This window comes from Alosa pseudoharengus, unplaced genomic scaffold (genome assembly GCF_046254945.1).
Source record: "Alosa pseudoharengus isolate Yale_2024_CS ecotype anadromous, Long Island Sound unplaced genomic scaffold, YU_APseudo_1.1 YU_APseudo_1.1_scf_1, whole genome shotgun sequence".
Classification (NCBI taxonomy): Eukaryota; Metazoa; Chordata; class Actinopteri; order Clupeiformes; family Clupeidae; genus Alosa; species Alosa pseudoharengus.
In genome coordinates, this window is record NW_027468564.1 from 54,903,399 (window position 1) to 54,930,159 (window position 26,761).

The 26,761-nt window shown below is 47.5% G+C and overlaps 1 protein-coding gene across 2 annotated transcripts in view; it reads left to right on the forward strand.

Moving 5' to 3' along the window:
* Positions 1 to 924: 924 nt before the first annotated feature.
* Positions 925 to 26,761, forward strand: part of mxi1 (max interactor 1, dimerization protein) — a 34,426-nt gene continuing 8,589 nt past the window's right edge. The window contains exons 1-4 of one of the 2 annotated variants that reach the window (XM_076293321.1): positions 925 to 1,260; positions 3,708 to 3,810; positions 7,575 to 7,604; positions 25,423 to 25,537. In XM_076293321.1, coding sequence (XP_076149436.1) covers positions 1,038 to 1,260; positions 3,708 to 3,810; positions 7,575 to 7,604; positions 25,423 to 25,537 — 471 coding nt within the window. In that variant the 5' untranslated portion in view covers positions 925 to 1,037. Of the gene's footprint in view, positions 1,261 to 2,930; positions 3,430 to 3,707; positions 3,811 to 7,574; positions 7,605 to 25,422; positions 25,538 to 26,761 lie in introns of those variants that run through there. The other variant, XM_076293329.1, reaches the window with a different exon arrangement.

The following is a 26,761-nucleotide window of genomic DNA, read 5'->3' on the forward strand; positions in this document are numbered from 1 at the left end:
CACCTACACATCTCAGTGCTCAGTGAAGAGCTTTTCCCATGTCTGCTTATTTTTCTTTAGCTTACATTTTAATCCGGACTGATTTACATTAGACCAAATGCACTCTCTGTTGCCGGCAGATATACTGTAAACAAACACCAGTGTAATCCCGAAGCACTATCAACTAAGCAGGTGTGGCCCCTTTCTCCCACCTGGTACCACACACGATTTTCATCCATTTTGCAGCTTGAGCTGTACAGGGTGTGGATAGAGAGAGAGAGACCCTCCTGCTGGCTAGGTTCCTGAGATGTCTTCTTCGTTTGCACTGGCAGACAACTGGCTCTGCCTTCGCTTTTAGGCTTTCAAGTTTCCTGTGAGCTTCACATCAAACGCTGCTGTGGTCTACTGCAAGCCCTTTGAAGTGGAAGGAGACGAGGCCATTTCTCTGGTTTTCAGAGCTGAAAGAGGGACGCCTGGTGTGAATACAAAATGAAAATAAAATGAAGTCAAAAGAATACACTTACGTATGCCAGTAAAACTCTCCTCCACCTACTCTCTCTCTTACTTATATTCAATCTATTCAACTGTCTCAAGACATTTTGTATAATTTATAATGTAGGCATGTTAAAAAATAAGACTTTTTTATTCTTGTTACAGAAGTGGTTATTATGCAGTTTAAGCCTAGGCTATTTAAATCAATAGGTTGGTTATTTGGTCATTAAAGGCTACACCATAAATTTTTACGAACTGTGTTATCGATATTAGCAGTCGTTGGTTCACAGTAGGCTGTATAGCTGTAGTAGGTTAAGCTATTCTTTGGTAGCCTACTCAATGACGCTCAGATCCAGCTTTGATGGGAGTTGACATAATGCTGGAACACGCGGGCACAAGGACCCTGCGGGCACAAGGACCCTGCAGTATGTGATAGGCTGGAGTCTGCCTTCTCTCCTTCCCATTTCATTTCTTTTCATTGAGCAAATCCACAAGAAGCTGCCTGCTAGTGCTCAGCCGCAACCACATATTTTATTCCAGGGAAGAGAACTTTCTGTGCAACAAAAATGGTGCGAAGTGTCCGGCAAAGAAAAGAGGTGAAAACCGAAGATGTATTTTTGGACTCCGAGACGTCCATGGATCAGCATGATTTTGAGATGTCTTGTCCTTTCAATGACGTCTTCAACTCCAGTGATTCCCCTATGGATCAGATCGGCACTTTTCTGAAAAATGTGCAAGTTTTATTAGAGGCTGCAAGTTACATTGAAAGTGCTGAAAGGAGAGATGGAAGTAAGTTCATTTGTTCACTTAAGAACGTTTTGCCTCCTTATGCTTTTCATAGAAACAAGACTTTCATTGTCAACAGACTCAGACAACAAAGGACTTGAGTTCAACGAACTAGGCGCAATCAGCTAGTGATAAGTAGACCAAATGTGCACTGTCCCAATATGCGGCAAATTAAAGTATTTGCATCCATACGTGTGATTTCATTTCAGACATATAGTGTGACAGACTCACGGTTTATGAGCTAGACTACACACAAACACTAAGCTATTATTTTCACTTCGAATCGCATCGCATTTCAACAATAGATGCTATTCATTTTAATAACATGATGTGACGAATACATCATTGCTGTCATTTCACATTTGCCTTAGCCGATAATTAATGTGCTGAACAGCTTGGATTATTTTTAATGGATGCGTTTTAAGGATGTTCAAGCTAAGACTAGTTCCAGCAATATGTAGGCTAACCTAATTGTGTTTGTTTGGAAATTATTTCGCTGCACGATGTAGGCCTACTATAACGCCTGCAATAGGCCTGTAATATGAACTCGAATGAAGTTTTGGTTTCTTTGGAATATCATGTTTTTACAGTATGACCAGATATAAGGGTTAGCCTCACAATTGGACATGGTCCAAGAGGTATGTTGGTGCAACCTAAATAGCGAAGGAAGTAGGCTAAGTTAATAACTGAATGATCTCACACTTTGCTGACATTTGTAGGCTATAATTTTGAACTAGGCTACTAAATGGAACCTGGAATTCGATTCCCATGCCTGAACTATAATCCAACTTGGATGAGGTGGGGAAATAGAGCTCTTTTAATCTGCGAAGTCATAGGCTGCAGCGCAATGCTAAAGCAGAATGTTCTACTAGTTATAGCATACTGCTACTGTGCAGTTATTGGATGAAATATGTTTCCTTAGAATGTTCTACATTTCTTTCGTTGTAAATCTAGTTCTTGACCTAAAAGTGTCATCCGCGGTAAGAAGTCTGACTCACGTCAACCCACTTGTTTGGCCAACTCTGAGAACCAATTGTTTGCTTCCTGATATCTGGGAGGTGTAGCCACATGGTTTCCACATGGCGCAAATTCTCACGTTATGATTGGCCAAAAGCTACTTTGTTGCCAGTGCTTACCAGACTCTGTCACCAATCAAATGACTCCGTAGGAATGACGACATGTGTTGCTGGGCCTGGCTTGACATGGGTAGTAGAGTAGGCTAGTTCCAGCGAAGACCATGGGGATTTTATTTCATGGGTGTTTATCTACTCGCACTTGTGATATGTCTTTGGTGTGTGTCTTTAATATGTTTGCATATTGCTTGGAAAACACACGGTCATCGTCTTATAGATGTGACCGACATAATGTTTATGATAACCATGCCTCCGAATTCTTAAGGCAAAGTAGTCATGGTCTCCATGAACAAGTCTCATTGCATCTACGATTAAAAAACAATAGGGCCGTAGCTGGATGTTCATTCGTTGAGATTTGTCCCAAGCCATGTGTATGTGTGTTCAAGTGAAATAAAAGTGCAAAATAGAGATTACTGTAATCGCGCGCACGCGTATGTGACATTGGAGATATTTATAATGTATGGACTTCATGTCCCATAATTCTTTGCGGTAGAGGTTCATCTCCTCTCAGCTGAGAAGCTAGGTAAACAAACTGGGGGAGGAGTGAAAATAGGCAGCAGGGACTTTGCAGGCTGTGGGCTTTCGGGGAATCTTTTATATCGTTTATATTCATTTTTTTTACAATTTGTAGTTGTCTGTTTCCTACACACTTTTAATACTTTGATACTCCGACCTCGACACTTTTTTGAACAACTGAAATTCGCCTGACTTTGTTGCAACGGGGCTAACATTAGTTAGCTTGTTACCGTCGGCAACAAATAACGTAAACGTCAGTTGCCTACTTCGCAAGGTTTGATTTGAAGAACCAGCAAATACAAAAACGAACAAATTGTTCTGGTGTTTTAGCTTATATATAGCAATACTTGTTGAGAAACAATATAGTAGTCAACCTCTCGCCCGTTCAAAAATAATTCTGCCCCAGTCGCTAACAGTATCATACCAACACGTATCGTTAGCCTCAGCAGAATGACGGCAGTGCAGCTGATTAATATCCAGAGGTTATTGGAAGCTGCGGAATATCTAGAAAGAAGAGAACGAGGTATTATTTGATTTTGTTTATTGTCAGTAGTATATTCATGTTTGTCAAGACGTTTGGATACTTGTTTGTCACTGTGTATTGAAATGGGAGGAAATGTGTTGCTGTGTTGCCCTGGCATATCCCAACGAAGAAGAAACATAATTCGACGGACAAGCCTAATCTATGAAGTTTTTTTTTCTTATCATAAAATGTATCAGAAATAGGGTGTTAAACAACAGGCAGTATTGGTGTGACTTGTCTTCACTACTGTTTTAATTTACTACATCTTCTTTAAACAGAATGTGAACACGGATATGCCTCGACGTTTCCAGCTATTCAGAACACAAATTACCAGAGACAACGGAAGTTTCGAAACAAAAAGTACAACAACAACCACAACAGGTAAGTCAGGCACATATTCGAGTGCTTTCCTTTATGAGAATAATATTTACACTTAAAGCTTAGGCCTATCATATGAAGAGTGAACTCTGCCAAAACACCATCATCTCGGATAGCCGACTGTCATCGATAATCGTCGAGCTAGGGACTCACTGCTGTTTTGGATCATTTATGTTGCCAGTCCACATCAGCCGGTATATTTAGCCTAGTCAATGGAAAAGTTGGCGAGTCGGAGTTTTGTTGGAGTTTTTCATTTCTTAATACGTTTATTTATTTGACCATACAAGTACATGTGTGAAAGCTGTTTGCTTTTCTTTTCGTTCGGGGGAGGGGTGGTCACCGCTTCGGTTGGCTTTCATCAGCTGATTGTCAAAGCGACTGCAGCATGGACGTTAGGGACCGGTGGAAATTACAATATCTAGATGTGCAGAACACTGTAGGATTTCACCTCTTTCTTAATCTGATATACGTACATACATTTATTTAATTGATATTGTAACCCGTCTATATAATGTTCACTTACTGTTACACACGGGGCAGGCCTATATATGGTGTGTTAGCGTGACGCAAACAGCAAGAGAGTTTTTACCACAACCCTTGCGGACAAAAAGCTCTTATTAACGGCAAGTGTTTTCAGCCAGTAGACTAGCCTACGTGCATGTCATATTTTCCGGCTGATACGATATTTTGCACGTTTCCAAAAACAAGAAGGCAAAGCCCAAGTTAGCCTTTTCGATCACCTTTAGGAGCGTTGAGAGCCAAGATGTTTGCGTTGAAGATCCACCATATGCACCCGCATTTTCACCTCATCTGGGAAAGCTTCTTGCCTTGGTTTAGCCAGGAAACATAGCCTACAGAACATGTTTTTATGCTCTATCGCCCCCCCCCCCTCAATCATTTCATCGCGTGATTCGAAATATGACCTATGCCGTCATAAATTGATAACATAAAATAAAAAAAGATAGCAAATGCTTGCACAAGCCGAATGATTGCAGTCCTCCTTGCCGTTTGTTAAACAACATTGCGGGTGTGCATTACGGCCTTGTCAGATTAACCCATTGGCATTGACCGGTCCTATTATCGCCACCGTGTGCCGTGCTTTGCTATTGGTGTCACCATACATTAGTCACTCCACCAAAGCCTTTTATCTTAATACTTGGCCGAAATAGGAGTAGGAAGAAAGTCTTGACTTTAAATGAGCACATAACATAACCTTTGACCAGGTCCTGGGCGAATTCTGCCCTGCTGCATTGAGGTTGTTGTTCTCTGCAGCCCTATGTTCTCGCGCATGTGTTTGTGTGTGTGTGTGCGCGCGCGTGCACGGCTTTGGATTGGATGTTACAGCCGCTGGTCCATACTCTTTACTATCTCTGCATTGCTGATTTACAATAGTCTTCAGCGGCTGATGCAGGGGGCTGTATGTTTATCTGCACCCATAAAGGACACATTATCTGGTCTTCTGTCGAGACTAAAGGCTGTAGTGGGTGCTTGACAGGAAACTCTGGGAAGTCTTTCATATCCGCGCCTGTTTTATTATTATTTTTTCTTCCCCTTCCTCATCTGCGCTCAGGTAACTGGATAAGCCCATAGATTAATCAAGATATGTTTCACCGCAAAAGACCACCCAGCATTTTTCTCTCTCTCTCTCTCTCTCTCTCTCTCTCTCTCTCTCTCTCTCTCTCTCTCTCTCTCTCTCTCTCTCTCTCTCTCTCTCTCGGGCCCCCTCGAGCATGAGTTAGGGTCTATTGTATAGGCTAGCATAAGGTTATGGGCGAGGATTCATCTTCGGTAAGGCGAGGGGGTGGGTATGATTTCATCCTGTTCGCATCAGCTGCCCCCAGGTTGGCTCAGTCCCCTTGCGCATGCTCCGCCGTTGTATCTGGGAAGAGAATCCACCACGTGGCTGCGAGGATGTGCTGGGTTTTTTTATTTGTGATTGTTGTTGTTTATTTGTTTTTGTTTTTTTTGTAAGGGCTTTGTGAAGGCACAGCCACAGAGTGAGAGAGAGGGGGATGCATGCTGCGTTTTCCCGTGCTCTCCAGTCACGTGGCGCTTCTGCAAACTGTGGAAACACATGAACACGCAGCCGCCACATCACTCTCACCCAACCCCCTTCTTCATCTCTCTCTCTCTCTCTCTCTCTCTCTCTCTCTCTGACTCCGACTCACTCCTCCCTTCTCTTCGCCAGCTCCTTGCATCCTCTCGTGCAGAAGAAAAACGACAGGCCATTAGGTCAGCCTCGGGACGGCTGTGAAAAAGAAAGCAGGGGGAGGAAAAAATAGAAAGTGTTGCAATAATAATAGTTCCCCATAAAAGGGAAGTGCCCGCAAGACCTGCTGTATACTGGACAGGGCATGCGTAATCCCACGTACACAAACACACACATGCACACTCACACAGAAAAATACTTACATCTCTCGCTCACACACACACACACACGCACACACGCTCACACAGAGAGAGAGAGAGAAACACTGGCTCCCAGCCCCCTGCTGTGCTGGTTTGGGTACAGTAGAAACGGCTATTAAAACCCCCAGGAGCAGCGGCCCTCTCTGCAGTGGTGTAGCCACACGCCGAGGCTCTTAAGAGCCCATGTGCCCTCACTCCGCATTAGTACCACTGCACTGACTCCACCAGCCAGCCGCGCATGGCCCGGGCCAGCCCTCCAGAGCTCCGCTACGCTTCCTTTTCTCTTCGTTCTTTTCTTTTTCTTTCTTTCTTTTTCTTTCTTTCTTTCTTTCTTTCTTTCTTTCTTTCTTTCTTTCTTTCTTTCTTTCTCTTTCTTCTCCCTCTGTTCAGCCTTTTCTTCTCCGATATCTTCTCTCTCACTTTCACTCTCTCTCTGACCCGCCCTCCAATTTCTCTGTTCACTTCAGTTCAGAATTTCTGTTTCAGCACGACTGACTAGACACAGTGTACTAGACAAAGTGTTGCCAAAGCGAAATAACAAATCATTTGGCATATAACAATGCTAAACAAAAGTTTAACTTTAGACATTTTTGGGGAATAATAAAACCCAGAAGTTTGTGTTTTGGAGGTTGGTATTTTTGAGGAATAATAAAACCCAGAAGTTGGTGTTTTGGAGGTTGGTATGTTTGTACAGTAAAGGAGCAGCATCCTCAGTCCTCCGGGCGCTCTCTGCTTCAGCAGCACGTGGGCAAGGGCAGAAGCAGCAGCAGCAGTATGCCCTGTGACGGGCGGGCGGGCGAGCGAGTGAGTGAGTGAGCGGGTGGGGGCAGGGCCAGTGCACATGCTCCTCTGCTCTCCTCTCCTCTGCTCTGCTCCCTGGATAGACTTTAATTAACGAATGTCTCCTGCCGCTCCTAATGACAGCAGGCAGTGTGGCGCTGCACCGGGGGCCAGCCGGTGAGGGTCAACGTGTGGCTGGCTGGCGTACAAAAGATGCATGACGCCTCGTTTTCAAAGGCAGTGTCTGGTTGAGCAGGAGCAAGCGCACTGAAAAGAATTTGTGTGACACGCGTCCACACCCATACACACACATACACATACAAAAAAAAAAATCCTCATACAGTATTGATAAGGACCTCTTTTACATACTAGTCGACCAGGAAGCAGGCAAGACAGATGGTGGCAATTTATGTTTTGCCAAAACAGACCTGAGCCCTGACGTGCTATCATTTGAATAATTAATGGAACTGGTGCAGCAGGAAATTGCTCAAATAAATTGGAAATGTGCAGACCTCAGTGCATGCCCTTTGCTCTGTGCTCTCATATTTATTCATTTGCTTTCTCTTCTTCCGCTGCAGGTCCACACACAACGAGCTAGAGAAGAACCGGTGAGTGTGCTTAATGTTCCTTCTTCTCAAAATGGCTGCCTGCCCTGTGTGACGGTGGCAGTGCCTGTGCCTGTCTTCCTGACCTCCAGGGCCAGGAAGCATAGCAACCTAGTGTGAAGACACTTAACAGGAAGTGGTCAGTAAAGGGACTTGTACAGTAAAGGGACATGATCGTGCACACACACCCACCCACACACACACATTATAATTTAGCAAGGGGATGAGATTCCGTGCTTTTTCAGCAAAAGCCAGGAAGCGCTAAACAAACAGCACCTAAAGGGGTACGCATTTCTGATTAGGCTCAACGTCTTGTCATTTAACAGCAAACATATGCACACACACACACACACACACACACACACACACACACACACACACACACAGCCCCAGAGCAATATCTGCTGTGCAACAGGTCCTCCAAAACCGAAAGTAAGATGTGACCCAGTTGTGCTAATCTGAGGGCATTCCCTCCCCCCTCCCCTGCCCTGTCCCTGCGTCTCTACGTCTCTGACTCAACAGTCGGCTGGGTTATGCAGCAGTGCTGTTGCCAAGGTTTCGGGTTACAGCGGCCAGGGTACAAAGCAGAAACCAGAGCCGTGATCTGCGCTGTGCCCCCCTTTTAAAAAATACATAGCTGTACAAACAGTTTGTGTAACATTAACTTGGCTTAGTTAAGCACACACACACACACACACACACACACACATACACACAGAGGCATGTACGCATTAGAAAAATGCCCCCACCCCTCCCCTTAGGTTATATTGTGGTATTAGATTGTAGTGTTATGATGGGTTGCTCTCACTGTCAAAGTATATGGTAGGAGCAGGCTTCACTCAGTCTCTTATGTTACTTTTTAGAGTGCTTGGCCAAACTTAAAGGTTAACTCAGAAAGAAAAAAGGCCGCACTTTGCATATACGTGTTTTTTATTGCATATACGCGTTTGGCTTAGTGCTTCCTTTGCTCGGAGCACACTGAGGAAGGCGCTAAGCCGAAACCCGTCTGTGCCCGTATATAACGTAACACGTATATAACGTAACACATATATATGCAAAGTGCGGCCTTTTTTCTATCGGAGTTGCTCTCACTGTCAAACATGCATTGAAGTTCATGATGTAGACAAACATTTGCCCCGGCCTGTAACTGTGGCAGGTCACATTTCCCACATAGCCTTCCAGAGACAAAATGCTGCCTAACAGACCAGTGTATTGTGTCCTCCTGATAGTGTCATTTTATGACCACTGTCCCACAATGAAGCCTGTGAGTCCAGAGAAATGAATAACGTCATGGTGTTGGTGACGGGTGACCGAGGCCTAGCTGATACTGCAAGGGAAGCTCACCCTCCCCTGACCACTGAATGCATCGTCTAACTAAGAAACATCTCGTGGCGTTGACGTCGACGCCCAAACAGGCAGGAATGCCGGTGCTGGGCATGCTCGCTGTTTTTTTTTTTTTTTTTTTTTTTTAATACACACGGCAACGACGCCCAAGGGCAGGGTGTGTACCTCGCGTGCGGTCGGCTCGACTGACGATCCTGGTTTCGGGAGAGAGTATTTAGTCAGTCTGGTTGCCACCCTGCAGCCAGTGTACCTGTGTACACACACACACACACACACAAGGCACCAGCCCTGGCCCTTTGTTGCCCTTTCTGTCTGAGGCTTAGTCTCTTAAACCATATGGCATACAGGCTGTGCAACTTGTTTTTAGTCGTGTGTGTGTGTGTGTGTGTGTGTGTGTGTGTGTGTGTGTGTGTGTGTGTGTGTGTGTGTGTGTGTGTGTGTGTGTGTGTGTGTGTGTGTGTGTGTGTGTGACACAGCACTGAGCAGTGCCCACCTTTTGTGCAGCCTGCGTAGTGCACACTTCAATGGGAGGCTTCAAGGGCTCATCGGATGTAAATACTCAGGTATTAAAGGGGCATGTTACCGTCCTGACCAGCGAATCCCTTGCGTGTTAAATATAGACCGCAAGCACTTAGAAGCGCCTCGCCTTGCCTTCACACTCCTCCTCTTCCTCCTCCTCCTCCTCCTCGCTCACTCACTCACTCGCTCGCCTCCTCTCTTTGAGTCATGGGTGCCCAGCCAGCTGGTGGTGGCTGATAGCACCCACATGGCATACGGGGCACAACGGGTGCTGGGCGCTAACGATAAGGGCCGCAGCGTGTGTGTGAGGCATCCCTCCTCAGCGGCTGGACATGTGAAACTGACACATGGTGATTACAAAAAAATAACTAGCAACAAAAAAAAACACAAGAACAAAGTGACGGAAATATCCCATGAGCGTAACGATGGTGACCATGATGATTTTGGTGCCTCTGATCACCAGTGACATCATCCACATGCCATTTGTGCCCACCATATGGTAAAGAAAATAAAGAGAAAGTCGCACACTCTGCTCCACGTTTTAATGTTGAAGTGACGTTTCGGCCGTCTGGCCTTCTTCAAACTAGACCTAAACTAAACCCACCATATGGTAACACCGGGCTGCTCGCTGCTTCTGGACCAATCAGAGATGCATACAAAGTGAACCACTCTTTCAGTCAATCTTTCAAAGAACAGTTGGTCCTACTTTATGTAATATTTACGCAATACAATGAGCCAGTGGAATTTTTTACCTATTGTGTATGTAATGTGTTTTACTGTATATGTACATTTTATGCAGACACATTCCTGAGTAGATTCTTCCAGAGATGCAGACAGCAGATAAAAACCTTTGCTGCAAACACAGTACTATAATTACGTTAATTACTTCCACTCCTGCATGAGCCATTGCATGTGGAAAACACCTCAAACACCACATTGAGCTGTGGAGAGTGTGTGTGTGGAGGGAGCGAAGGCGTAGCCTTTGCCACCAGTCTGTTCGCTATCTGCGGAAGGATCTGGAAGGCTGTGTTGCTGTGCGTGCAGTGCGGTGTGTTCAGAAGGCTGCCGCAGGCCGCGATAACCCCTCCAGCCCAGACCAGCAGGGGAGGAAGATGAAAGAGCTGGAAACCACATTCCACACATACACACACACACACACACGCACCATAGGCACACACACACACCATAAGCACACACACACACAGAGACATCCATACAAATACACACTCATAGATAGCCATACATTTGCACCTACACCCACACACACACACACCAACCCATACACACAGATGTACACACACACAGACACACGCCCATAAGAACACACAGAAACACACACTGCTATTCAACCAGACAAGCCCGCAGCTTGTCGCTTGGTTTTCCTGTATGCTTCAAAACCAACTCTCTTTTTTTTTTCTTTTTTTCTTTTTTTCCGTCTGCTCTGTTCTTTGTGGTGGTGTTTCTCAAGTCTCAGGAGGTTATTGAGAGCTCTTTCTTCTCCAAGTGGCGTCTCACTCCGGACCGTACCATATGTGTTCCAGACCGTACCATATGTGTTGCGGACCGCTCTGCTTTGACGTACTTTAAGGCTCTAGTGCATTAAAGGTCTTCCCAGCCACTACTCCACACACAAGCCTGCAGTGCTTTTGGAGACCAAAAAGTGTCTCCCTGTTTACATAGTCAAAGTGGCATTTGTCCTGCTCTCAGTGCATTGTGGGAAGTGAAAGTGAGTTTGCTTGTTTTTTATATATATATATATATTATTTTGTGTGGCCACGTCATCTGCTGCACGCTGTTTTTGCAGATGGTCTTTTTTGCAAGTGCTACTTGTGGATCTTCCCACGCAGAGGATGTGTGCGTGCAGCAGCGGCAGCAGCAGCACCCACATAACAGCTCCGTCTGTAGGGTCACACGCCTCATGCGCCTGAGGTCCGTCTCACACGTGCACTGTGGTGATCAGTTTTGGCTACGCTGCACAAAAAAACAATCCCTCCTTATGGCTCATTTAGTTTGTTTGTGTGCTGTCAGAAGTCACAAGTATGAGGGTCCTTTATCTCAGTCCATCTCTCACGTTGTCGGTCCTGACCTATTTGTTTGTCGTGGCTGGTGTCTGCTTCCTGCTTTCGGTGCCTGCCTGCCTGGACAGCCAAATCAGCCAGTGTTTTTTTTTTTCTGGTTGCTCACACATAGGGTTTTTTTGGCGAGTGCTGTGTTTGATTGAAGGCTGTGGCCGCCTTCCTCGGTTGTCCAGGAAAAGCTCGCCAAGCCGGGATTGGCTGAAAATAGCCAGGCGTGTGCTGCTGCGTCCTCAGCCTCTCCGTGAGGAAAAGGCGTGGTGGTGCATCGGCGAGCGCCTCCTGGGGATTGGCCTGGGGGGCGGAGGGGTTTGCATGGCAACACGCCTGTCACTCATTGTTTTCCGTCTGATTATCGTGCCTTTGTGACCTTGTCGCTTTCCGCCTTCTGAGGTCTTAAGGACACACAAACAGACACACACACACACAAACACACACACACACAAATAGTCTTCCTGTCTCACACACCTGTCACTCAAGTTAAGGACCCTCTGCCTCTCTGTCTTCATTTATTCTCTCTCCCTTTCTCTCTCTCTCTCTCCCTTTCTCTCTCTCACTCCCTCTCTCTCTCTCTCTCTCTGGCTTTCACCTTGTTAGCCTCACATGACACTCCTTAGTTCTCTTGTCTCATGATTATGTTTTACACACACATACAGTTTCAAACTGAGGAGATGATTGTATGCGTGTGCCTCGTGCCTAGTGTATTCGTCTATCTTGTTTGTTTGTTTGTGTGTGTGTGTGTGTGTGTGTGTGTGTCTATGTTGGGGTATGGGCATGTGCGTGCATGAGCATATTAGGTAGTGTGTGTGTGTGTGTGCACTCAGAGGAAGTGGGGATTGGAGCGCTGCCCTGTCCCTGAGGGATACTCCGGAGCCACAGAGGGAGGAACTGGAAGCATTTGTTCCTGTGCTGTGTGATGCCGTGTAAGCTTTTCTTGGCCGGGATAAAGCAGCTTAGGAGAGTTGATCTTTGGTCCAGCAGAACAGAATGCTCTCAACACACATGCTGGGGCACACTCACTGCGCGCACACACACACACACACACACACACACACACACACACACGCTCAAACACACTAATAAGCTCACACCATACACCACACACACTAGCCAGCATTGACTTGAGGTATGCTGGAACAGGCTATGCACTTTTGCTTGCATGCTCACACCCACCCATACACCTGGGCAAGACGGTCATGGCTTTCTTTCCATTTTGCTTTTTTTTATTTTTGAGGCCACACCAACCACCTCCTTTTTGCTCAGAAAAGGGGAGGAAATGTCATTTGAGAATTGGAGGTCAGAGCTGTGCTGTTTTTCCCTCTCTCCCACCCAGCATCTTTCTCTCTCTCTCTCTCTCTCTCTCTATTCCTCCCTCTCTTTCTTCATGTTTCTACTGCCCTACATTCTCCCCGGGTGGATTTTCTGTGAAAGAACACCCTGCTTTTGAGACCTCGTTGGTGAAGGGGCGTGATGAGTTGAGGTGAGAAACGCCATCCACCGCCGTGTTCCTGAAGGAGGGGAGAGTTTCACCCCCTGGGCCCCAGTCCCTTCTCAGCTGCCCCCCCCCCCCCCCCCCAAGCTGGCCTTGCCCGCACCTCTTGGCCCCCTGCACATCTGTCATGTCTGGCCAGTAGCATTGGGCACACTGGGTAAGCCCCATGACCCCTTCCTTCCTGTCACCCTCACCTCGGAAATGAGTCAGACTAGTTTTGCCCGCTTATTTCCGCAGGCAACTCACAGTTTCAAAAATTGTGAGTTTTGCAAATTTAGATTGGTTGACACAGAAACAGTTGGGAGGATTTTCAAACCTCAGACAGCTCAGCTTGAGTTTTGTAAGTAGCCAAAGTGTCCTTTGGTGTCTCAGGCCTGTTCCTAATGCCAGGCATTACTGAGGTGCGCAGTAGCTGCTTCCCCGTTGTCAGGCCAAAGTGGGGCGAGTTAAGATGTATGGAGGCTAATCTTTTCCACATTATCACTTATGGTCTTTAGTCGTGCCTCTGCGGAGCTGGGTTTTTGGCCTCACCTTTACCCTCTGGTCAACCTGTGCTTAGTGGTGGTGAAGGCGGGATTAACTGAGTCAGGTAAGGGCGATTCAGCGCAGAAACAGGTCAGATAAATACTCACTAACGTAATGCCAAAGCCTGCATTACTACCAATTAACCCATAAAATGGCCAGCACACAATAACACGGCACTGCTTAACATTTTGGCATAACCGCTAAGCCAATTGGATTTGCACCACTTTTTTTTTTGAGTTGGCCAAGGTTCCTTTTGCAACCAGTGTTTTGTGCTAAATATGAACAGTTAGCATGTTAGCCATGGCTACCGTTGCTAAAGACAAATCTGGACTACACATTAGGGCTGAACGATTTATTGCATTTGCGATAATATCGCGATATGATGAAACACGATTTTCAAACCGCAAAGGCTGCGATTTGTAATATATGACGTCACCAAAACGCATTTATATTTGCGCTTGCCGATGCGCCACCGACTCTTCTCACTGACCACTGAAAAAGCAAAAAACGTAAACAAGAGGACCAGCTAACAGTGTCAAGAAAGGTCTGATCAGTAGAGCTACTTTGGTTAAAAATAAACCTCTTCATTACCTTTTGCTCGAACCTGCCATGTCCCTGGTTCTAGTTCATAATTCCCCTGTGCTGCTACTCTGGCTGGTAACTTCGTTCACTTGTCCAGCTGACGATTAAAACTCCACGACTGTTTAGGCTGCACAGCAGCCATTCACCTGTGCACTGGGGACTTTGTTTACTGGAGTACAGTGACAGTGGGGGCATTTGCGATATCCAAGGGGGTTGGCGGCACAGAATTGATGCATAATGTTATCCGCAAGTAGTTGACACAGCTAACCACCAAAAACCCAGCTGTTCTAACATTAGCTTACCAGCTAAGGCTCTAGGCTACATACATGCTGCTAACTTTGCATGTTTAAAGAGTTTTGTCTCCGCGATTGGCTTTGTGATATGAACAAACTAGTTAATTTGCATGCATGCGTATTGCGCTGCGGTGTTGTTGATGCTAACCTTTAGTTAACACCGAGCCGAACGGTCATTCGGCCGCATTTATTTGCGCTACAACAATCTACAGTAGTTTGTTCCGATTCACGTGTAAGTAGCCTACAGAGGAGAGGAGTGTGTGTGTGTGTGTCTGTGTGTGTGTGTGTGCGTGCGTGCACAGGACAAGGAGAAGCCGTGTCAGTGCCACTACATGTAGACCTATTTGTTAACTAACGAGAAGGTCATATCTACATGAAATAGAAACGAATCAGAATCATTAAATGTTTACAAGGCTGGAAGTTCAACAAATATAGGTCTGCTAATGTGATTAAAATATTTCATTCATCAATCTTATTCAATGACCTAATGCCATCATAACATAGGCCTGGGCTCCAGGAAAGAACAGTTTATGTTTAACTTATCTAATTTTGTGTTGGTCATACTATAGAATAATATATTGCTTGTCTTTGTTGAATAAGACAGAAGATAAAGAGCTTAAAAATAATCGCATATCGCATCGCAATCGCAATATTGGTGAGAAAAATCGCAATTAGATTTTTTTCCAAAATCGTTCACCCCTACTACACATGACAGCTGAGAGGAGCTATCAGCCTGATAAAAGGGAAGCGAATTTATTTCTTTTTTTTCCAGGTAGCATGAAGCCCATGATCACCTGTAAGCTCGAATATCGCCTTATCTCAGTAGTGGGCTTGTGGCTAGTGTTGTGACTTCCACAGCTTAGTTGACTGGTAGACCATGAGATCTTCAAGGTCAGAGCACCAAACCCCCAGGAGACACGTCTTCTGTCAGACTGAGCTCCCCCACCGGGATGTCAGCACCTTGTGGTTCTGCAGGATGGATTGAAATGTTTTGGGTGGGGAATCGTTTGCTTTTTGACATTTGAAGGATATGCCAGTGATCGCACTCCCACCCCCCATACCACATCAAGGGATGAAAGGAGAGCTATATTTAGCTCCTCACGAGAGAGAAGTAGAGAGAACGAGAGAGAGGTGGGGGAGCAGATTAGAGGGGAGGGGGGGGTTGCCACCAGGATCAATCAACCAGTAGCTCTCCCTCCCAACCCAACATCCCCACCTCCCTCACCAACCAATGAGAACTGGGATCCACAGAGCAGCTAGTCTTTGGTCTGGTGACCGTGGATCCCTGGTCAGTGTGCAGCTCTTATCCCTTTCCCGTGGATCTGGATGAGGGGGAGGGGGGCCTTAGAGAAAAGGAGACCCTAGCGGGCCCACTTCCAGAGCAGCAGTGCAGTGGAGTTGGAGAGCGGGTGTTGGGGGGGGAGGCGGCATTATTGCAGGAATGCAATCTACATCCCAAATCTGGGCACACGGCGTGTGTGTGATTGCTGGTGCTGCATTACAGCTCTCAAACCCTATTTGATTCTGGGCCAGTTCAGTTGTGTGTGTGTGTGTGTGTGTGTGTGTGTGTGTGTGTGTGTGTGTGTGTGTGTGTGTGTGTGTGTGTGTGTGTGTGTGTGTGTGTGTGTGTGTGTGTGTGGTGTGTGTGTGTGTGTGTGTGTGTGTGTTGTGTGTGTGTGTGTGTGTGTGTGTGTGTGTGTGTGTGTGTGTGTGTGTGTGTGTGTGTGTGTGTGTGTGTGTGTGTGTGTGTGTGTGTATAGTCGATGAGTGGTCTCCAAAGCTAACATCTGTGTTCATGTGATCTATCTATCTCCCACTTGCTCCATGTTTTAGGGCAGCCTTGTGGTATTAGTGTGTAATCCAAAGCCTTGATGACCCAGGGTCAGTGTAGATGAGAGCGGTGGGGGGAGGCTGGACATGGAGAAGGGGCCAGAGGAGAGAGTGGATTGTTTTGGGTATGCAGTCATCTGTTGGGGCTTTACAGATGTTAAGACCATACAGCGTAACCTGTGCTCTTGCTTAACACACACACACACACACACAGAGTCTAAGTGGGTTGTCTGGTGTAGTTCTCATCAGGCGTGTGTGAGGGGGTCTACAGGGGGGAGGTGATGATGTGGTGGGGGGGGGGGGCACTGCTAAGTCACTGCACATGTAGACTAATCCCCATGTTGTGCTGGTTAGGACTGGATCCTACACCTACACACACACACACACACACACACACACATAGAGAGAACTGCCATTCTCAGCTGTCACTCTTCCTTTGCTGTGTTCTACTCATCCCCCTCTTTCTGTCATCCTTCTCTGTCCCTCATTTTCTCCGGCCTTGTGTCCACTTACTGTCTGTTGTTTCTGACTTGCTCTCGATCTCTCAAGAGCTTTGTGTAAACTCTCCCCTCCCTCTGGCTCTCTATTCAGTTCAATTCAATAAGCTTTATTGACATGACCGTGGTATTTACAGTGTTGCCAACGCCGCAGAGATCACACGGATTATAAAATGCACACAAACTAAGCACATAGTAAGAAAAACAGCTTTGTTTTGAAAGAATAGTATTTGAATGAGATGAATAGATGAAAAATCTCTTTCTCTCTCTCTCTCTCTCTCTCTCTCTCTCTCCCTGATGTGTTCCCCTGCCATGCTTCAGTGCGGATGCCTAGTTGAGGCTTGGCAAGTGTTCACAGAGCAGGCGTGATAATGGGGCTAAATCAGCTCAGTAATTGCTTTCAGTTTCACTTTATTCTACCCTGCCCTGCCCTGCCCCAGGGAGGGAGTGAGGGGTAGAGAGAGCGAGAGAGAGAGAGAGAGAGAGAGAGCGAGAGAGCGAGCGAGAGAGCGAGAGAGCGAGAGAGAGAGAGAGAGAGAGAGAGAGAGAGAGAGAGAGAGAGAGAGAGAGAGAGAGAGAGAGAGAGAGAGAGAGAGAGAGAGAGAGAGAGAGAGAGAGAGAGAGAGAGAGAGAGAGAGAGAGAGCATGTGAGAGTGAGGCCTGTTGGCTTGTTCATGTTTGTTTGTTTGTTTGTGTGTGTGTTTGGTTCCCATTCTCGCTGCTTGTGCATTTCAGATCCAATGCTGTCATGTCCAAATATCAGAGGGAACCTGGACTTGGCTTCCCAGAGCTTAAGCCTGTCTGCGTTAGCCCACCCACGCTAGCCACTCCTCTCCCTCTTCTCCCTACCTCTCTGGGAGCCAGCTCCCTGTCCCCCCCCCACCCCCCACCCTCCTGTCCAGGGTAGACCTGTCCAGGATGGTCCTCTTTGGGAAGCCCATGTGTCGTGCCCACCGGGTCCCCTGTGAGCGGGTCGGGCCGGCTGTGGAGAGACACGCAAACAGATGGGTCCATTCTCCTTCCCGTGCTTTGACTCTGTTAGCTATACTGAGCCAACAATTGGCTGTCAGTTGTCTGACCCAACTGAAAGGCGTCCATTGTTGTCCCCCCACACAGGACATATCCATAGAACAGAATGCCGAGGGAGGCTTAGTGATCACTCTTGCTCTTGCTCTTTCTCTCTCTCTCTCTCTCTCTCTCTCTCTCTCTCTCTCTCTCTCTCTCTCTCTCTGGCTCTCTCTGGCTCTCCTTTTCTCTTCACTTTCAACTCTCTACACCACCTCCTCTCCTCTCTTCCCTCCATTGCACTCTTGGACTCGCTCTGAGCTTCTCTTTGACAGCCTTTCACGTTGTCCATGCTGGGACATGACCCTGTTACTTTATACGTGTGTGTGTGTGTGTGTGTGTGTGCGCAGCAGTGTAGTCCACATGGCCAGAGGAGAGGGTTATCTTTGTAATCTAGAGTAGAGTAGAGTAGTGGGAGCCCTTAGAGCCGGCTCTGTGCTGCCCTGCACTCTGCTGCCAGCGTGGCCTCGTCTTAGGGGCAGTTTTGTGCAGATTACACTCACAGCCTCACACTTAATGGTCAGCTTCGTGTGTGTGTGTGTGCGCGCGCAGGCATGCGTGTTTGTGATGTGCTCTGACTGTTCGACTGTGTGTGTGTGTGTGTGTGTGCACGTATGCATGCGTGCGTGCATGTCTAAAAGAGTAGAGGAGTGAATGAATGTGCTTCTCTGTGTTCTTATACCAGTAACGCTTCATGGGGTCATTGTATATATACAGTATATATATGTGTGTGTGTGTGTGTGTGTGTGTATGTGTGTGAGAGAGAGAGTCTGTGTGCACATGCACATGTGGGTGCGTCACGTCATGCAGGGCTTTACTCTGATCTGCCAAATGTGAGCTGAAAAATGTGATGGCTAATCCAGTCACCTGAGCCCTCTGAGAGACATAAGACATATGCCTCATATCACCATCCCCATAAACAGCTCGCCAAGCCCAGCCCACAGCCGCTCCATCGTGTGATCTGTAATCTTTTTGTTATTCCCTCAGAACACCTTAGTCCTTTTTTTAGCTCGCCTTTGAGAGTGTGTGTGCATCCGTAGTAGTCCTTTATTAGCTTGCCTTTGAGAATGCGTGTGAAACCGTAGTAGTCCTGTTGCTCACCTGGTAGAGCCTTGGTCCAAAGTCTGATGTTCACCCATAGAAATAGTTTTCTGTGAGTGTTCCAAGCGTACTAGAATGATGGATGATAAATGTGTATGGTCAGAGTGAGGCGTCGGAGTAGCTTGGCGTCGACTCAGCTGCCTGGCCTGTTCACTGGCTTGTGCTGCCTTCCACCATGTGACCCTCTCAGCCTCAAAGCTCATCATGTGAGTGCCAGCAGTAGGTCAGAAAACACAGGAGAGAGAGGGAGAGAGAAACAAAGGTAGAGAGAGAGAGAGAGAGACTCCTTTTTAGTAAGACGGAGAGGGGGGACGACAGGCCGTTCATTGTGCCATGCAGCAGCAGCCGCACGTACAACAATAGCGCTGGCAACAGCTGCACGTGAGCACTCACCCCTCATCACCGCTCCGCTCCGCTCCTCTCCTCCTCCTCCTCTCCTCCTCCTCCTCCTCTCCGCTGCGCTGTGCTCCGCTCTGCCTGCGTCTGTCAGGGGAGCTGGATGGGTGGGGGTGGAGAATATATGCGAGAGAGAGAGAGAGAGAGAGCTTTTTCTTCATTTATATTACATGGCACCACCACCACCACCCCCCCACCCCCACCCCCATCCTCCTACATCTCCTCGCGACTTCTCCAAGGCAGTGCCTACAGAAACAGGCCCCGTCAGATAAAACTGACAGCCTTAGAATCCGAGCCTATGAAGGGACACCGGGCGCCATTTTGCGTCTCGCTTGTTTGTTGGTAAACAAGTCAGCGAGCGTTTAGCCCCCTTCAGTGGCGCTCGCTGGCACCGCTTGAGTCGTGCGCGCTGGCATATTGCTGAGTTTGGGGTTGTTGTTTTTAGCGTGCTGTGTTCAGTAGCCACGGGGTGAAAGTGATGTGGTGCTCACTCCGCTTGGCCAAGGCCGCAGTTCTTGTTTCAGAGATGGGGTGGGCGGGGGGGGGGGACAATGGTGTCACAGTTTCCTGTTTTTCACTAACTGTGGTGACAGTGTGTCATAAAAGAATTAGGGCAGGCTGGATGGGAGGATCGGATAGTAGGAGGAGTGTGTGCGTGTGTGTGTGTGTGAGTGCGTGCGTGTGTGTGTGTGTGTAGGGGGAGTGCTGGTAGTGGGGTTTCGCTTGGTTGCTGCAGTAATACACGTTAAATCACGTCGGACATTTTCAGCATCGCGCAATGTCATGCATGATTTAGCTCTGTTTCACCGAGCGCTATCTGGGACGAGCCCTTCACCCCTCAGCTGCTGCGGCGTGGCGCGGCGGGGGAAGAACTTATCAGGGAGCGGCATCTGCGCAAATCAAAAGCAAGCCCTCCTGATCCTCACATGCGCGCCGACCGTCGTCTGCACGTCTGAAACTCACGAGATGAGATGTGCGTGCGCACACACGGCACGTCCCCGGCCACAACGGTCTGAAAACCTTTTCAGCTCCTCAGAGATGTCCACAGGGGGGTTGTGTTTGAGTGTGTGTGTGTGTGTCTGTGGGAGAGAGAGTGTCTAAGGTGGAAATGTACAGTAAGTGCCGTACAGTGGCATGTGATGACATGGTCTCAACTTCAACGTGCCAGTGTCAGACACACACTCTCTCACACACACACACACACACACACACACACACACACACACACACACACACACACACACAGGCTTACACACCCTGCAGCTGCAAGGCGACTGAAAGGATGGGTCTATAAATAGCATCCCCATCAGAGAAGAATGTGCATCACTGTCCGTGTGAGTGACTTTTGTGTATGTCTATGTGTATGTGTGTGTTTGTGGTGTAATGCGAATGCGTGCAGTATCGTGTTGTTTTAGCATTTCCCTCATGCGGTAGCGCACGGCTCCGATGAAAGGACAATTCACCACAGTTCAGACCGCACTGAGAACAAGTGTGGAGGCTGAACACGGTGACTCATGTTGAGCCTCCATCGGCCAAACTCTCCATCTCTCCATCTGTATTTATCTCTCTGTTGCTCTTTATCTCTTTATCTCTCTCTCTCTCTCTCTCTCTCTCTCTCTCCGCCCTCGCTCTTCCTGTCCTTGTGTGTTTGGAGTGCAACTAGAGGCAAGAGGACAAAGGGCCCGACCTGTGTGCGTGTGACCTGCTGCTCTGATTGGCCAGATCGGGTGTCCGTCCGCCACCCCTGGAGTGTGGGCAGAGTGCCCCGGGCCAAGTTGCCTTGGTTACCCGAGCCCGAGTGCCAAGGCTCACTCGTTAGAATGACCTGTGTTGTTCCACAGCGAGAGCGTGAATCACCCAGCCTTTTCTTTGAGAGCATATCCAGCACATCAACAATCAGCATTATGATGCAGAAGTTCTCACCAGAGCGTGATGCAGCCAACTGAAATCACGTCTTTTTTTTTTTTTTTTTGGTTCCACTGTGCGGTGGAATGTCACCCTACCTTTCCGTGACCTTCGCTCGGCTCGCGCTGCAGGCGACGCGCCGCCACCAAACATCTCACGGCCATCTAGATCTACACATTCTCGGACTGCCGGTGCTGCGGGTCCGACTGGAAATTCCATCCAGAAGGGACGGTCGCCATATTTATAGCGGCATTAAATGGCTAAGCTCTCGGTCACCTAATGGCTTGTCATCGGATGATGGCCATCGGCTAAAAGCCTCGCAAGCGGAGACCGGTGCACTGCGCTGCAGTTGTGCAAAGAGGCTTGTGTGCTTACTCTTAAAATGCCTGAAAGATGGCTAAGCTGCTGGAGTAACACTTCCTGTCCTGTAGATGCCAGGGCCGCATCCACTCCGCAGGCGTGTGATGTGCACAAACCTGGCCCAAACTCCACTCTCCGTGCAAGTGTGATGAGTGGAGTCGCACGGTCAACATTTATGCTAACATTTACTTTCCTGGCCGACGTGTCCATAGAAGGCCACGGCTTTTGTGACTGGGGCGCCCGTTCCGAGTGCCTGTTTACATTTATTTACCCTCGCCGCTGCCGTTTGCGTTTGCCGAGCCGTGGGCGCAGCAGAAGAGGAGTCGCGGAGTCGTGGCCGAGAGCCGTTTGAAGTGCTGAGTCAGGAGTGGTGCTGAGAGATAAGAGCACCCTGTGCCAGCGGCTGGAATAAGGTGTCTATTAAAGGGGCCGTTGGGTAAACAGGGCGAGCGACGAGTGCGCTCGGCCGCAGGGAAGAGCACAGGGGCCAGGCAGATGAGAAGATGCGAGGCACACAGACTGTCCCGTCCCCGTTCATGGAAATGAAAAGAATGTTCCGGTTCAGCAGGAGGCTTTCAGATCAGCCGAGGTCGGCATTTGGACGTCCAGATCCTCTTTTGTACAGACGTTTGTTCTGTTTTGTGTGTGTGTGTGTGTGTGTGTGTGTGTGTGTGTGTGTGTGTGTGTGTGTGTGTGTGTGTGTGTGTGTGTGTGTGTGTGTGTGTGTGTGTGTGTGTGTGTGTGTGTGTGTGTGTGTGTGTGTGTGTTGAACAAGAAGTTCGGAACCCCTTAGCTGGGCAGGAAAACTACTGGTGCGTTTTTGTGAGGGGGAGTGAAGGGTATTTTTATGTACATGCGGTGTTTCCATGGTGAAGCCAGAACTGTCTGTACCTACGTCTCTCATTATGAGTGATTTTCTTTTTTTTTTTATGTGTGCGTGTGTTTTTTGTGTGTGTGGGAAGAGCGTGGATCTTCAGGGAATTGCAGCCCACGTGTTGCGTAATCCGTGGCAGATGGAGCACCATTCACACCGGCTAGTGGTGCAGTGTGACTTCTACTCACAGGATGTGAACAGTGGGTGTTTGTGTGTTTGAGTGTGTGTGTGTGTGTGTGAGCATCCAAGCGTCTCTGTGTGTGCGTCCGCATGTGTGCATTGTAACACCCTGCCATGTTTAGTTGTACTGTTTGCTGAGAGCGGCGCTGCAGTGTGTTTACGTAAGCAGCTAAGTTTCTGTCTAAAGCACCTTAAGAAACAGAACAACTTGTACTCCTGCCCTCAGCAGTATGACCCGGTCACCCATGATGGGATACGTAGGTGTGTTTGACCACTGGGAATGGGTCAGGGCCCCTTGCTCTTACAGTGTATCTAATGATACAGTTAAACAGGGAGGTCACAGGCCGCTACTCTGATCTTCTTAGGCACACCTGGGCTTGTGGAGAAAGGTGGGGGTTTAAACACCTTTAAACACCCCCCCCCCCCCCCTCCCAGTCAGAGCTGGATTTAACCCTCAACCCCTCAGTCCAGTGAGGTGGTGTCAAGCTTGTAAACATACACACACACTGGATTATCAGGAGTTAACCCCTGGGATGGCCAAGCCACTGGTGTTATCAGTAGCTAAACATAGGAGATTGGAATCATCCTTTTCTCTTTAACACACACACACACACACACACACACACACACACACACACACACACACACACACACTGGCCTAGATCTGATGAAGTCAGGCCAAGAATCCCCAGTTGCCTGCTTGTCTGCTGGGCCAATCAATCAATCAGTCAGTCAATCAGAATCCACTCGGGGGGCCTGACTGGAGGAGCAGGAGGTCTTATGGGGGAGACGTGCAGAGCTCACCAACCGGCTGGATGAGAATTTTATGGAGGAGTGAACAGAAGTGATTTAACACACACACACACACAGACACACACACACATACAAACTTGACATGGGTACAACAACACACACACTCACATTCCATACAGTGCTCCTTTGAGTGAATGACAGGGTGAGTGAAGCGAGGCCATCAGGGTAGCCATCTGAGGCGTCTGGGCCCGCGGAGGCGGAGTGGCAGGCCCGCGTCTGCCCAGGGAGGCTCAGGGCCGATAAGGAGCCGGCCGGAGAATGTGGGGCCCCGGCCTCCTGTGAAGAACACTGATTACTGTCAGCGGCCACAAAGAGCCAGACAGATGCCTATCAGGGCAGCTCTTAGGAACTCCGCCGCAGCCTTCATACACACTTGAGCATGCATGCACACACACACACACACACACACACAGACAGACACAGACACACACACACACCAGACATGCAGTAGGACACAAAGGCAAATTTTTTGCCTCTATGTCTCTTACAAAACACACACACACACACACAAACCCCACTGCAGTGTTCATACTCACTCGAGCATGCACACACACAGACACACACACACACACACAGACACACACACACACACACACTCCTTACTCGGTGCGGTGGGCCCAAGCTCACGTGCCTGCGTGTGCAGAGGAATGGAGTCCATCAGATGACACTGTGTGGAGTTTGGAGAGGAAATTGAAAAAGATTAGATCTGTTTGAAGTTTGGCCTCACATGCCAGGAACTAAGGTAGCCTCCACAACGTCCAGTCCCCCACCCGCACTGGGCCACCTCTGGACTGTCAGTCCAGGGCATGTCGCTATCTCACTCACTTGTCTGCCCTCGCTCCTGTCCCGACGGCAGTTCAAACCAGGAAGCAGCGTATCATATGAGGTCATAGTACTCCCAATCTGCCATGTTGTTTTATTAGGACACTGTGTGTTGTCCTTAAGCAGAGGCGCATGTAATAATGTAATAGCCTAGCTCTTTACACAGGCTGCCGCTGGGGTTGATTATGTTTAAATTGCGCACAGGTTCCTGGAGTTGATTTGTTTTTTCTTTAAAAAAGGGGGGGGGGGGGGGGCGTGGTGGCTGTGCTTTTATTGTCCACTGATTAGAGAGGCATTGGGGTGGAAGAGAAAACAGAGAGGTTGATTGCACAGTGTTTCACGGAGTTCTGCTAAGATAGCGCATGTGTTCTCAGAAAACTCTTGAGCCAAAAGTGTGTATTTTTAAAAATCGGGGGGAGGGGAGAAGAAGAAGGGGGAAGGGGGGGGGGGGGGGCTGTGTGCTTGCGCGGAGGATAAGAACTGATAAGGTTGTACTAGCGTGGCATTATCCGCCCATTATGATAGTTTATCTGCAGCAAACATGGCAGGAGCTCATCGGCCAGCCTCGCGCTATCTAGTTAATGTGAGTCCGCTCGTGCTGCTCGGCCTCTCACTGCCCTCGCTCGCTTTATCTGAACACACACGGGGGGCGGCCAGCCGCAGAGCACAGCTGTGGAGCAGGCCCTCTGTGTGTGTGTGTGTGTGTGTGTGTGTGTGTGTTTTGGCTGGGTGGATCATAAAGGAGGGGGTGGTCACCTTTGTAAGTAAAGACATACGATAACTGTGTCTGCATGTAATCACTAAGATATAGATGTTTAGGTCTTGCTGTTGTTTGACATCTGTGGCACACATTATGCTTTCCTATTTGAGTGTGTGTGTGTGTGTGTGTCCGATTCTGAGATAGCGTCGGATTGTTGGTTTGGGCAAGGTTGTGTGTGTGTGTGTGTGTGTGTGTGTGTGTGTGTCCGATTCTGAAATAGGGTCAGATTGTTGTTTTGGGCAAGGATGGTTGTGTGTGTGTGTGTGTGTGTGTGTGTCCGATTCTTAGATAGCGTCAGATTGTTGGTTTGGGCAAGGATGGTTGTGTGTGTGAGTAAGAGTGTATGTTCTAACCCTTCCGTTTCCCCCTCTCTCTCCCTCTCCTGCAGGCGAGCCCACCTCCGACTGTGTCTGGAGCGATTGAAGGCCCTCATCCCACTGGGCCCAGACTGCAACCGTCACACCACCTTGGGCTTGCTCAACAAAGCCAAAGGACATATTAAGGTACACACACACACACACACACACACACACACACACACACACACACATACATCAACCAGTGACTGTTTTATCACCTCTTGCTGCTATTGCTTTATCCTCTCTCTTTTACATGTTTATTTTTGTCTCATTCCACTTGACATGTACCTCCAGTCAACATATACCTCACATTACTAACTATGTAACACAAATGAGGTCTGTTAATACTGCCCTACTAAGGCAAAAGACCTTAACTCACCAGAGTGTGAAACTGAGAAAAATGCCTTTAAAGTTATCTTAATGTCCTGACAATTGAGTAAAAGGTATAATATTGTAATTTTCACATTTTGTAGTGTATACCTGTATTAATCTATCTACAAAAAAAATGAACTCAAATTTGACCTTTGACCCTTTTTTGGAAGTTACTGTATTCTGCCTTAGTATTGCCCACTAAATGACAATCGGTCATACTAAGGCAAAATACCTTAACTTCTATTTTATAGCACAATGTTATGATAACTTTCACTTAAAATGTAAGCAATATTAACCCTATTGGACTCACTATGATAAAATGATAAAATGTGGCTTCACATTTATCAACATCATATGAAAATGATAGTTTTTTTCATAGTTTTTTTCTGTATTTCATACTCATACTAGTACCACACAGACAGTCACTTCTGACCGATGTCAGAATTAAGAATGAGAGTGTTTTGATGTTTTAATATATATAAAGCATATTTCTGTTTGGATATGAGGCACTAATTTCTAGACTAATTGGCTTGTTTATTTCTATAACCAGCCTAGAACAGCATACATATTTCAGAATCATCCCATTGTAGCATCTTAATGTCTGCTGAAAAGTTTCAGTGAAAACATAGGAATTAATATTTCTTGGGATTTTACTTGCAGTCGGCTATTTGCATTATTATCATGAAATCAGGAATACATTTTGATGATGTGTGTAGGTCTTTGATTAAGTTATGATTGTAGGCCTATACATTTTCCTGGATAGAATGGAAACTTAACCAAATGCAGATGATAAAACAAAGTTCTCCCACACAAATTAGGTAGATTAGGATGAGATTGGTTGCCTTTATTTGGTCATTTTATATTACTGCAATTTAAAGCTGCCTGCTTTGCGACTAGCTTTAATTTCCCCACCAACCCGCAGCTACACTAAACTTTAGGATGCGTTGATAGAATTGACAGCCTGTAAAAACTTGGGAGTTTTGACTAGCCGGCAGC